Raw genomic sequence first — 12,617 nt, forward strand, 5'->3', positions numbered from 1 at the left:
GAGAGAGAGAGAGAGAGAGAGAGAGAGATTGTCTGTCTGTAAAACAAAGTAATGTGTGTTAAAAATTTTCAGAAATACATTTTTGCCTATCAGATATGCATACATTACAGCAGGAGTTTAAACTGGCATAACTTTTAAATAAGCTGAATTGGCCACAAATGTCAAACTTTTAATCGCTGCTAACCTAACCTTCCTTCACTGTTAATCAAATGCAGCAATCTCATTCACAGAGTCTAGGAGTGTGCTGCTAGACCTGTGAGCCCGCTCTCCTCTGGTGACGACTCTCCTACTGTCCCTGCCACCGCTGAGCCTAGATACTAGTTCCTCCAAGCTGGGTGGATATGTCTTAGCCTCTTTCCTGTGTTCATGCGGTCATGTGTCTTAACTGCTATTACTAGGAGATAGCAACACTGGTCCTCTCAGAAAGAGAACTCTACCCCTGCTCATGACCATGACCTACTATATTGTAATTTCTTATGGAAGAGAGGGGGATATTTTAATTAATTAATGCATTAGCATAATCTGACAATGATGAGAATTCAAAGGCTTGTGTAATTACATACATACATACATACTACTAAAAAACAGAAGCAGATATTCATTCACCACTTCTACTTTCCAAGTATGCCAAGTGTGGTGTTCCTACACTCCTGCAAGAAGCCAGACATCCTTACTCAGTGATACAAACAGCACCACCAGGCCATGGGGAAGGTAGCAGTGATCAGCCCACAAGGAGATTAGCTTCTCTTGACCCCTTGATGTTATTCAATGTCACCTGTGCACAGGTAAATACAGGTGGCATAAAAGATGACACAACACAAGAAAGAGAAGAGATACACTTATCTATCATACTCTAAGTGGGTTGGGGACACATACTGTGGGACAATGGAGGGTGCCAGAAACTTGGTAAGGTTTAAGTGCATTTGGAAGCCCCAGAACCTCATACCAGAGGATGGTAGGTGCTGGCCTTGTGCCCCAACCGGACCCTTGACACATGACCACAGCGCTCTACAGAGAGGATCGTGAAGATCAGTCATGTAGGGGCAGCTCCCCTACATGGGTGGGGGCGAGCACCACCCCTCCCCCAAAATGTATATAATATTTTATCCAGATGGAATAAAGGCGTGGGAATTACTCCATGAAGCATTGTGTGATAGCTTCTGCCATACGACAGCTGTCACATTTCCTGGGGAGGCGAGTTCTCTCCTGAAGCTTTCCCCATGGGAGCGCCTGGCCCACTGCAGGCAGTTGCTGCTCCACTCTGTGGGGCACAGACTTCTTTGCCTTACCTGGCAGTGCCTAACCTCTTTGTGCAGATTCAGGAACCACAGCTGCACTTGAGCTCTCTGCTGCACTCTAGAAGCAGCTGCAGAAGAAAGCGGCAGCTGCCTCCATCGCCCTTCTCCTCCATCAGCGAGTGTAACTCCTTCCTCCAGATTTCCACAGATAGAATCCGATACTATACTCTCAAACTAAAATTAATATGTTACGGGCCCAAATGATGTATCAGTGGGTAAAGTGCTGCCGAGTCTAAAAGCTAGAGTTAGATCCCAGCACACACATGGTGCAAGGCAAAACCCGACTCAATACATGCACACACGCACACGCACACGCGCGTGCGCGCACACACAGACAAAATTTATAAAGATTTTAAAAAAATTAGTCATCTGTAATGACAACTTTCTTTTAATGTTGAGAGAATTTTTTTGTGTGCTAGTAAAAGCCATTACCTTTTGGTGGAGGGACTTAGTTCATAAAGTAGGCACTCAATATTTGCAGCTGGAATGGGTATGTTTTCCTCTCTTCCTGTGTGAAGAGACACACTCTGTATGGCCACTGGCTTCCTCAAAGTTGGTTCAAGATCTGCTTTCTTCATTCATACTTCTTATACATTGTGTGTGTCTGTGTGTCTGTGTGTTTAATTATGTTTTTTCTAAGTGTTGAAACTTTTGTGTTCAGTCTTATTGTTTTTGCCAATACTGTAAGCATTTCTGCCACCTCGTGATTGCTGGTATCCTGGAAACATTCATTCCCTGTCAGAAAGTGGGGGTGTATATCATTTGAGCTGCAACCTGGTTGTGGAATATAAAGGAAACTGGTGCATGACTCCTTCTGTATGCCTGTTGGTGTGCACTGTGGAGGGACAACTTTAAGGAATCCTCACTTCCTTGGAACTCAGTGCTGTTGATGGATATGATTCAAAGCTGCCCAGGCTAAGACTCCATTCCACCTTCCCCCTCTGCAGATGACAGCAAAGCCCAGGTCGGCAGCACTGCGCCTTTGGTCATTCTGGGTAGCCTTCTGGATGACGAGCACTGGCACTCAGTTCTCCTGGAGCGTGTGGGCAAGCAGGCAAACTTCACTGTGGACAAGAACACACAGCACTTCCAGACCAAGGGTGAGACTGATGCCCTGGACATTGACTATGAGGTGAGTCAACCCTTCCTGCAGGTTCCCTGGAGTGGGAGGGAGGTCGGTAAATAGAACTTTTAAGCCCCTCCATCTGGGCTAGGCTACAAGGGAGGACTCTCCAAGAAAGAGCTGCTCTAGGTCTGGAAGTACTTGGACCAAGCTCTGGGTCCTTATTGAGGTATCAATGGTACAAGTTAAAAATCAATACTTCTTTTTACTCTCATGTGTGTATGTATGTATGTATATACGTATGTATGTATGGTATGTATGTGGTAGGTTTGTGTTTGTGTTTGTGTGTGTGTGTGTGTCCTTGTATAATTTCTGTTCCTGTGTCACAGAAACCTGGCAACTAGGGGTTTAATTGGCTTATCATTTCTGATTAGAATCTATCATTTCAGAGAAGTCAAGGCACAAACTCAAGTAGCTAGCCAGTCACATTGCATTGTCAGTAAACAGAAATGAGAATAAACATGTTTTTCTTTATTTATTCTTAAGCAGATTTCTTCACATATATGCAGCCCAGGGACCAAGCCATGTGGTGATGTAGATCACCTTCATAGTGGGTCTCCCTCCCTCAATCATCAATCAAGACAATCTCCTACAGATATGCCACAGGCCAGGGTAAAAAAGGTTGAATTGACTCTTCCCAGGTGATTCTAAAAGCAAGTGAAGTTTAAAGCTAACCATCAAAATTTATATTTCTCTTTAAGTGTGTCCATATGTCCTTGTGTTTGTATATGTGTGAGCATCTGTATATATGTGCCTATGTGTGTATGTACATGTGTGTGTGGTGTGTTGCAGTGTGTGTGTGTGTGTGTGTGTGTGTGTGTGTGTGTGTGTGTGTGAGAGAGAGAGAGAGAGAGAGAGAGAGAGAGAGAGAGAGAGAGAGAGAGCGCATTCACATGCTAGGAAACCACTCTACAAGGAAGCTACATCTATAGCTTTTTAAAATTATTTTTAAAATTAATTTTAGTTAAATTCATTATATTATTTTAAGACAGGATCACATATAGCCTAGAAATATCCTAAACCATAGGATCATTTTTTAAATTGTGTTAACATCAGACATTCCATATACACCAGGAGAAAATTTAATAAAAATCTAAAATTTCTTAGATTAAGATAGGAAACAAAAAGACTAGTAACCACACAAAACCATAAAACTAGATTAATGTCTCTGACCACTTAAAAACAAATGGAGGGCTTAAGAGATGGCTTATCCGGGGCCTGGAGAGATGGCTCAGCAGTTAAGAGCACAGACTGCTCTTCCAGAGGTCATGAGTTCAAATCCTGGCAACCACATGATGGCTCACAACCATCCTTAATGATTTCTGATGCCCTTTTCTGGTGTGTCTGATGACAGCTACAGTGTACTCATATAAATTAAATAAATCTTTATTTTAAAAAAAAAATGAGATGGCTTATCCAGTAAGAGTACAAACTATTCTTGTAGAGAACCCAAGTTGAGTTTCCAGCATGCACAAAGGTGACTCGAAACTACCTGCAACTACAGACCCAAAAGATCTGATGCTGTCTTCAGAACAACTGCACTTATGTACATGTATAAAGTACACACACACACACACACACACACAAATCTAAAAACTCTAAAATCGCATGTGTGAGCTAGAGATGGTGACACACACCTTCAATCCCAGCACTTGAGTGGTACCGGCAAGATGATCAGGCATTAATTCTAGGCTACATAGAGAATGTCACCAGTCTGGACTCCCTGAGACTCTTCCTAGAAAGATGAATAAATAACTTATACTGGGAAGTAATGAAGTACAGTGGGCTGCAAAACAACAAAAACCAAAACCAAACCCAAGCCCCCTCCAAAAAAATGGAAATAGCTGGAAGACTTCTTAGAAGAAAAAGGGTGTTAATAGAAAGGTCATATAAGCTGATAATGGTAAAGAGTATGATCAAGATACATTACATATTTATATAACATATATATGTAATAAATTATAAAAGGATTAATTAACAATATGAAATAAATATATGATATTCATATAACTTTATAATTAACTTTAGATAAAAGTTTGAGAACATGAAAGAATAGTTTTATCATTCAAAGACATGGAAGTCCTTCTGAGTGTGGCATAGATTCCTGTGGAACAGTAATAAAACATAGAATAAGTTTTCTTCCTATAAACATTTTAAAAAACTTTCCATTAAAGAAATGTCTGATTAATATCATCATTCTCTACCAAATAACCAGAAATAGTGAGTCAAAAAGTATTTTTAACAAATTAGCAAATATAGTTTTTGACAAATCAACTAACCTAATGTGGGAAAACAACAAAAGACCACATATGTGCTAAAATATAAATTCTTTTCACATACAAACTAAGATCCTTGTAATTACCAAAGCAAGGAATTTAGTCCCTGAGTCCTACATTGTATAAACCAAGAACCAACTTTCTCAGTGGTTTCCTGTCTTCCATGTGTCAGGCATATATCTCCCCCATACTAACTAACTCTCTAAATATTAAATAAATGTTAAAAATAACTAATCTGGGAGGAGAAGAGGTGAAAAGTACCCAGTGTGGGGCTCTGGCCACCCTATGAATGTGCACACACATGTATGAGGCCTCACATGCACAGGCAAGCATACACATGCAAAAGACGCATAGTTATATATATTACAAGTAAGCAAATGACATTAAACATGCCAGAGTCTCATCATACCACGGAAGCCAACCTTTGCTCTCCATTTACTGTTCTTTTAGTGCTGGATGTTGAATCTAGGACCCCATGCATGTCAGGTGAGTGCCTGACTACTCTGTGTTTGCCCAGGATGCGGCTGACTTGGAAGACTCTGTGGCAGGGCTGCTTGTGATCTCCCTGCTCCGGGTCTCTCATTTGTATCAGCATCCACAGACGCGACTGATAACACATTTTTCTTGTTTTATCCAAGTTTCTGCTAGAATATTGACAGCATGGATTAATTAGCCTTTCAGTTTCTAGTTGAAGTGACTAATCAGACATTTGGAGACTGGCTTAATTACTATAGTAATCAGTAAAATAATAAAATATTAGCCAGCCTCTTTCACGCATACACAGAGCTTGAGGCAAGAATATAAATGGAGTGCCACAAGAATCTATTCAATAAAATGTATTCAAGTCTCCTAGTAAGATCAAATTGCCTTCAAAGTCACATTGCATCATTCCCAACTCTGTCCATTCTGTGACTGGCTCCCTCTAACCTCAGGTGAAGAAATGAGAAGAGAAATCAGTGTTGATTTTGATGGTGGCATCACACTTTTAAGTCAACAGACTTGCATGTTTTGGGATGGTCAGGGTAGAAAACAGTAGCAACATACTTGTGGTCTTTCCACCTGTATATGAGCACTGTGGTCTGTGGATTCACAGATAAAAGCCATGTCCACAGTAGGGGCCCCTGTCCTCTTAGTATGTGGTGAACACTGATGTAAAGATTTCCATACAGACTTTTCTAGAGGAATAAAGTGTATACAATTTGTGGCTAAAGAACCTACTGTTTGTTATATAGAGACAGCACCCATTAAATTTATATTAGATCTGTTTGACTGTTTTTCTCCTTGGGGTCTGAGTCTATGAAAGATACCCATTTACACATTTAACAGGGGGAATCGCAGGCATGATTCATGCTCTGTCTAGATCCATCCTCAAGTGCAAGACCCAATAACATATAGGGGAAAAAAAAGCCATGCTCTTTGGGAAAGCTGGAGTGATTAATTTGGGCAAAGAACCCACCAGCAGCATCTTTAATTCTCTGCTTTGTATTCTCTGTTTTTTTCTGCAAAGTCTATGGTCGACTCTTAAAGGACATGGTTCAGATTATTATCTGTGTCTAGGGCAATGTGGCAAATTGCAAGGTCAGGCTGATGGTCTGATAGCATGTTGGGGCTATGCAATGTTGAGTTTTCTTAAAAATATGGGTGAGCTTAGTTAGGAGATGGCTCAGTCAGTAAGGTCCTTGTCTTTCAGGCATGAGCATTTGATTTCATGAGTGTTAGATGTTGTGGTTCATATTTATAGTTGCAATGTTGTGGCAACAGAGAGAGGTTGAACCCTGGAGCTCACTTGTCAACCAGTCTTGAGGAATAGGCAGGCTCCAGGATAAAGGAGAGACTATACCTGTATTAGATATTTTCTGTTTATGTGATAAGACACCATGCCCAGGTCAACTTACAAAAGAAAGAGTTTCTTCGGAGCTCACAGTTTCGGGGTTAGAGTCCATGTTCACAGAATGTAGTGTGTATGAATTTGAAAACAAAATTATTGCTTTAAACACAGATTTCATAAGAAAATTGAGGTTACTGACTTCATTTCTAATGACAGAAACACATCAACCATGACTGAATTTCAGCCATCTAAGTTAAGTCGTCCTTACTTAAGTTTCAAGTATCCCAGAGGAAAGTTGGTTCAGTTAGAAAAACATTTGCCTTGTAAAAAGGAAGATCTGAATCCCATACTCAGAACATTGTTCTAGTTTGCATTCTGTCACTGTGACAAGCACCATGACCAAAGCTCCTTGAGGATTTCTTCTCATTCTTCCAGGTAGCTGTCAATCCCTGAAGGACATAACATGAGGAACTCAAGCAGAGCCTGTGGAAGAAACAAACACTGCTTACTGGTTTGTTTCCCATGGCTTACTCAGCCTGCCTTCTTCATCAGCTCATGATCAATTACCCACAACTGAAGAACTGGCAGTGGGCTGGTTCCTCACAAACCACTCATTCATCAAGAAAATGCCTCCAAGGACTTCATATAGGCCAATCTGAGGGAGGTATTTTCTCAATTTAGGGTCCCTCTTCCTAGATACCTCAGGTTGTGTCAAATTGACAATAAATAAATAAAATCAGTAAACTAACTCACTCTTTAATTTTCGAAGACAGCCTGGTGTTCTGGCAAGCATTTAAAACTCAGAGATGGGGAGACAAATACAGATGGGGCTCACATGCCAGTGAGTCTCAAGTCCTGAGGACAGACATTGTCCTGAAAAAACACCATGAGTTGAGCCTAAAGAATAACTCTCCATGTTGGTCTCTGACTCACATGTACACATGTGTATGCATATGCATACATACACATCTAGATTCAAATCAATGTCTTGAAATTTTTTATTCCATTTTTATTCTTTGCTGTGTGCATACGTCTATCTGTGTGTTACTGCTCACCTCTGAAGGTCAGCTTCCAAGAGCTGATCCTCGGGATCACCTCAGACTGACAAGCTTGGATAGTCTTGTTCCACAGTGCTATAAATTCATCAATTTAGCTGCTCCTTCGGATGTCCATGACAATTCCATGTGGCTCTGTGACACCCAACTTGGATACCTTTCAGAGGAGACTGGGCAAGAAGACAAGAGCTCATACTCATTGCTAGAGACTTTCCATCACCAAATTAATTACCAGAATGCAAAACAGAATAGTCACATAGTTTGAGAAGCTTTAAAAATGGTAACTTCAGAATTTACATTTACACTGAGCTAGAGAAAAATTTAGTAGAGAGAGAAGCTCCTTGTCATGAAGGTAACATTAAAGATCAGAAAAAAAGAGGAGCTAAGAGAATAAAGAAGGGTATTAAGGTCAAAGGGAAAGGGAGTCAGGTTTGAGACTTAATGCATTTAACATTAAAGAGGGCTATTTCCTGTAATTATTCCAGCTGCAGGTGTCTGTAACATCAGAAACCCCATCAGATTCTTAAAGAAAGGATACTAACCCAGTCAAGCTGTGAGTGGAATATGAAATCTTTGTGGTTTCATCTGACCTTCGTGTAAAAGAAAGGAAGACTGTATAATTCATTCAGACAAGCAAGTGACAAGGCAACAAAATTGTCTGAAAGAACAAGGCCACACCAGAGTGAGAAGGAAATGGCGTATCATATTTTTTATCCAAGTCAACAAGAATTGTTTTGATCTATGATTGAACTGAGAAAGCTGGGGAGATACTTTGGTTGATAATAATGCATGTTGTACAAACATAAAGACTTGAATTTCATTCCCCAGCACATGGTAAAAAAAATCTGCTGGGCTCAGTAGCTTGTATTCTAACACTGGAGAGATGGCAATAGAAATAACTTGGGGACTTTTTAGCTATCCAGTCTTGCCAAATAAGTAAGGACTGGGTTCAGTGACAGACACTGTCTCCAAAAGCAAGGTTGAAGTTGATTGAGAAAGATACTCAATGTTGAAACTTGGCCTCCATATGCATGCACATACATGCACATGCCTATCTCTACACATATACGCACGTGCATATGCATAAACGTATACACATAAGAATAAAGTGCACAACTGGATAAGGTAAATCTCTGAAGCAAATGTAATTTAAAAACTTTTAAATATAAAATAATCAAAGTCTATAGAAAAAAATAGGATAATTAGTATGTTTGAAAGAAAAAATTAAGATTAAAAATGTAAATGTCACAGTTAGTTTTATTCCTGATTTACTTTACATTTACTGTATGAGGGTAACATATAAAATATAAACAAATAAAGCATGTAGAAATTAAGCTATCCATTGACATTCTAAAACACCTTTTACTCTGCCTTGCTGTAATCTTCCCTGTAGCAGCTTTTTCGTGAAAGGCACTGGAGGTTTGTGGGTATTGGCTAGGTCATACCGTTGTTCCTCCTATGGGGCTGAAAACCCCTTCAGCTCCTTGGATCCTTTCTCTAGCTCCTTCATTGGGGATCCTGTGCTCAGTCCATTGGATGGCTATGAGCATCCACCTCTGTATTTGTAAGGCACTGGCAGAGCCTCTCAGGAGAGGGACTAAACCACCAACCAAAGAGCACACATGGTGGGGGACTCATGGCTCCAGCTGCATAGAGGATGGTCTAGTCAGACATCATTGAGAGGAGAGGCCCTTTGTCCTGTGAAGCCTCTCTGCCCCAGTGTGGGGAAATGCCAAGGTCAGGAAGCTCGAGTGGGTGGGTTGGTGAGCAGGGGGAAGGGGAGGGGCTAGGGGGAAGGTGTTTTCAGAGGGGAAACCAGGAAAAGGGATAACATTTGAAATGTATATAAAGAAAATATCCAATAAAAAAAGGAGGAAACAAAAGAAAAGAAAGAAAGGCATTAGAGGAAGGCTAAAAGAACATTTCTAAGCAGTATAGTTGTATAGCTAGGTGAATGACCCAAGAGACATAGTCACCTCAAAGGAATAAGAGGTAGTTTATTTTGGTCCCAAATGTGAGTGACCCTGACCAAAGAACACAGATTCACACTGCCACTAATAGTATGTGTATCCATGGTAATACAGAACAAAGAAATCCACATAGCAAAGAAATTTTAAAACACAGCTACAGGAAAGTGAGAAAGAAGTCCCTGCTATATGTCTTCAATGTTTTCTGATGACATTCTTAAAAGTTATTGTTGGTGGAATCTACAGTCTATTTGAATATCCCAATGGGGATTATATCACACTAAAGAATGTTAGGTCAAATGCAGAAGTTGGCAGTAGATAGCTATGTGGGGACTAAATAGATCTGTAATATTCTTACTCAATATAATGGCAAAGATAAAATTCAGCCTTGTAAAATGATTGTCACAGCTATGATATTTTATTTTATTTCTTTCTTCTGTTTAGTGTATGAGAAAATCGGTTGTCTTTAATTTTTGATTTTTTAATAGATATTTTCTTTATTTGCATTTCAAATGTTATCCCCTTTCCTGGCTTCCCCCTCACCCCCAAAGCCCATTATTGAATTCTTTAGGCTTCTTTTATATTCATGGGTATCTCTTTCTTTAGGTTAGGGAAGTTTTCTTCTATAATTTTGTTGAAGATATTTACTGGCCCTTTAAGTTGGGAATCTTCACTCTCTTCTATACCTATTATCCTTAGGTTTGTCTTCTCATTGTGTCCTGGATTTCCTGGATGTTTTGGTTTAGGAGATTTTTAAAAAAATTTTTATTTTTTTATTTTGCATTTTCTTTGACAGATGTGTCAATGATTTCTATGATATCTCCTGCACTGGAGATTTTCTCTTCTATCTCTTGTATTCTGTTGGTGATGCTTGCATCTATGACTCCTGATCTTTTTCCCAGATTTTCTATCTCCAAAGTTGTCTCCGTTTGGGATGTCTTTATTGTTTCTATTTCCATTTTTAGATCCTGGATGGTTTATTCATTTCCTTCTCATGTTTGGTTGTGTTTTCCTGTAATTCTTTAAGGGATTTTGGGGTTTCTTCTTTTAGGGCTTCTACCTGCTTACCTGTGTTCTCCTGTATTTCTTTAAGGGATTTATTTATGTCCTTCTTAAAGTCCTCCATCAGCATCATGAGCTGTGATTCTAAGTCCAAATCTTGCTTTTCTGTTGTGTTGGGGTATCCTGGTCTTGCTGAGGTACAAGAACTGGATTTTGATGATGCCAAGTAGCCTTGGTTTCTGTTACTTATTTTCTTGCCCTTGCCTCTCACCATCTAGATATCTCTGGTGTTAGCTGTTGATGCTGTCTATGATGGTGGCTTGTCCCTCTGGCAAGCCTGAGTGTCAGTACTCCTGGGTGACCAGTTCTCTCCAAGATAAATTTGGGTATGGAGAGCTATGGAACAGCCTTAGCTCCTGGGTTCAGATTGAGACTGGAAGGATCCTGTCCCAGATACTCCACTGTTCCTGTGTGCTGTGCCCTTCCTGCAGGTCCCACTTCAGACAGTTATTGGAACGAAAGTGACAATCTCACCTCTGAGTTTAGGAGTGAGAGCACTCCTGGGAAACCTGCTCTCCAGTGCGCAGTGTTTGGGTACAGAGGGCTGTGGAACAGCCTAAGCTCCTGGGTTCAGATGGAGACCAGAAGGATCCAGTCTTAGCTGCTATACTCTTTCTGTGCCCTGTGCCCTCTTGGCCAGTCTTGCTTTGGACATTTATTGTGGAGATAGTAGCAATCTCACCTTTGAGCTTAGGAGTAAGGGTACTCCTGGGAGGCCACCTAGCTCCTTGTGGGATTTTTGTTCAGAGGGCTTTGGAACAGTCTTAGCTCCTGGGTGCATATGGAGACCCTATGATTTCTCTCTCTTTTTTTTAATTAGATATTTTCTTCATTTACATTTCAAATGCTATCCCCAAAGTCCCTTATACCCTCCCCCCTGCCCTGCTCCCTAACCCACCCACTCCTGCTTCCTGGCCCTGGCATTCCCCTGTACTGGGGCATGTGATTTTCGCAATACCAAGGGCCTTTCCTCCCATTGATGGCCGAGTAGGGCATCCTCTGCTACATATGCAACTAAAGACACAGCTCTGGGGGAACTTCAGTTCACAGAATCAAAGAGAAAACCCAAACTAGGAACTTGAGTTTCTGTCACATTTCCCTGAACAAGTTAGGAGAACAGTTTGGAAGTAGTCATTGTCAATATTTATAAATCATAGCTTCCACAATTTATTCATTGTATATTATACACAAGAGTGACTTGGTCATAGAGATAATTCTAAGCAAAATGTTAACTTTTCCTATTACATATTTCATAAATCAAACAAAAAATCAAATACAAATGATATAAGACTATGAATGCCAATTTAGAATTCATTTTTTATAAGGTAGAATATATAGTCTTAGAAAATATTTAGAGAAAATAAAATGTATGAATGAAAGTTATCAATACATAAAGCAGAGTTTTCCAGTTTGACCACCTGATAATGAACTTAGTCTCCAATTCATAGCACCATTATAACGTCAGATTCTCTATTGGAAAGCTAACGTGATAGGCCTTCCTCTACTGGAACCCCATTTACTCTCAGCAGGTTTTTGTTTGTTTGTTTTGTTTTGCATGTATTCAAAATAAATTTAATTTTTCTCTGCTAATAGAAAAAAACGCTAAAAGTATAAATCAAGTGTGAAGTGTATATTATGGTCGAGTGTACCTCAGTAAAATTTCTATTTTCTTTTCTTGCTGGATTCATTCTGTTCCCCACTGAACATAGGAGTAGGTAGGCTAGGAAATGCAATGAAAGTCAGTGTTACTGCGGGGTAAATGTAATTGTGATGACTGTCGTACATTCATTCTGCTGCTATAATAAAATAGTCTCAGCAACTTGGGTCCAGAAGGGGTTACTTGGCTTTACTCTTCCAGGTCAAAAGCCTTCATTGAGAGGAGTCAGGGCATGAGCTCAATACAAAACGAACGGAAACTTGGCTCTCTCTGACCTAAATTCAAATAACTTTCTATTTTCCCTTTTGTTTCATTTGTTATCTATCTATTTATCTATCTATCTATCTATCT

General features: G+C 40.0%; 1 protein-coding gene across 2 annotated transcripts in view; it reads left to right on the forward strand.

The window, feature by feature from the left end:
* LOC110335694 (contactin-associated protein like 5-3) overlaps nt 1-12,617 on the forward strand; it is a 514,066-nt gene that overhangs the window by 180,036 nt on the left and 321,413 nt on the right. For both annotated transcript variants that reach the window (XM_029531381.1, XM_021217999.1), the window contains exon 6: nt 2,246-2,430. In XM_029531381.1, the coding sequence (XP_029387241.1) occupies nt 2,246-2,430 (185 nt within the window). The remainder of the gene's footprint in view (nt 1-2,245; nt 2,431-12,617) is intronic.

Source organism: Mus pahari, chromosome 18 (genome assembly GCF_900095145.1).
Source record: "Mus pahari chromosome 18, PAHARI_EIJ_v1.1, whole genome shotgun sequence".
Lineage (NCBI taxonomy): Eukaryota > Metazoa > Chordata > Mammalia > Rodentia > Muridae > Mus > Mus pahari.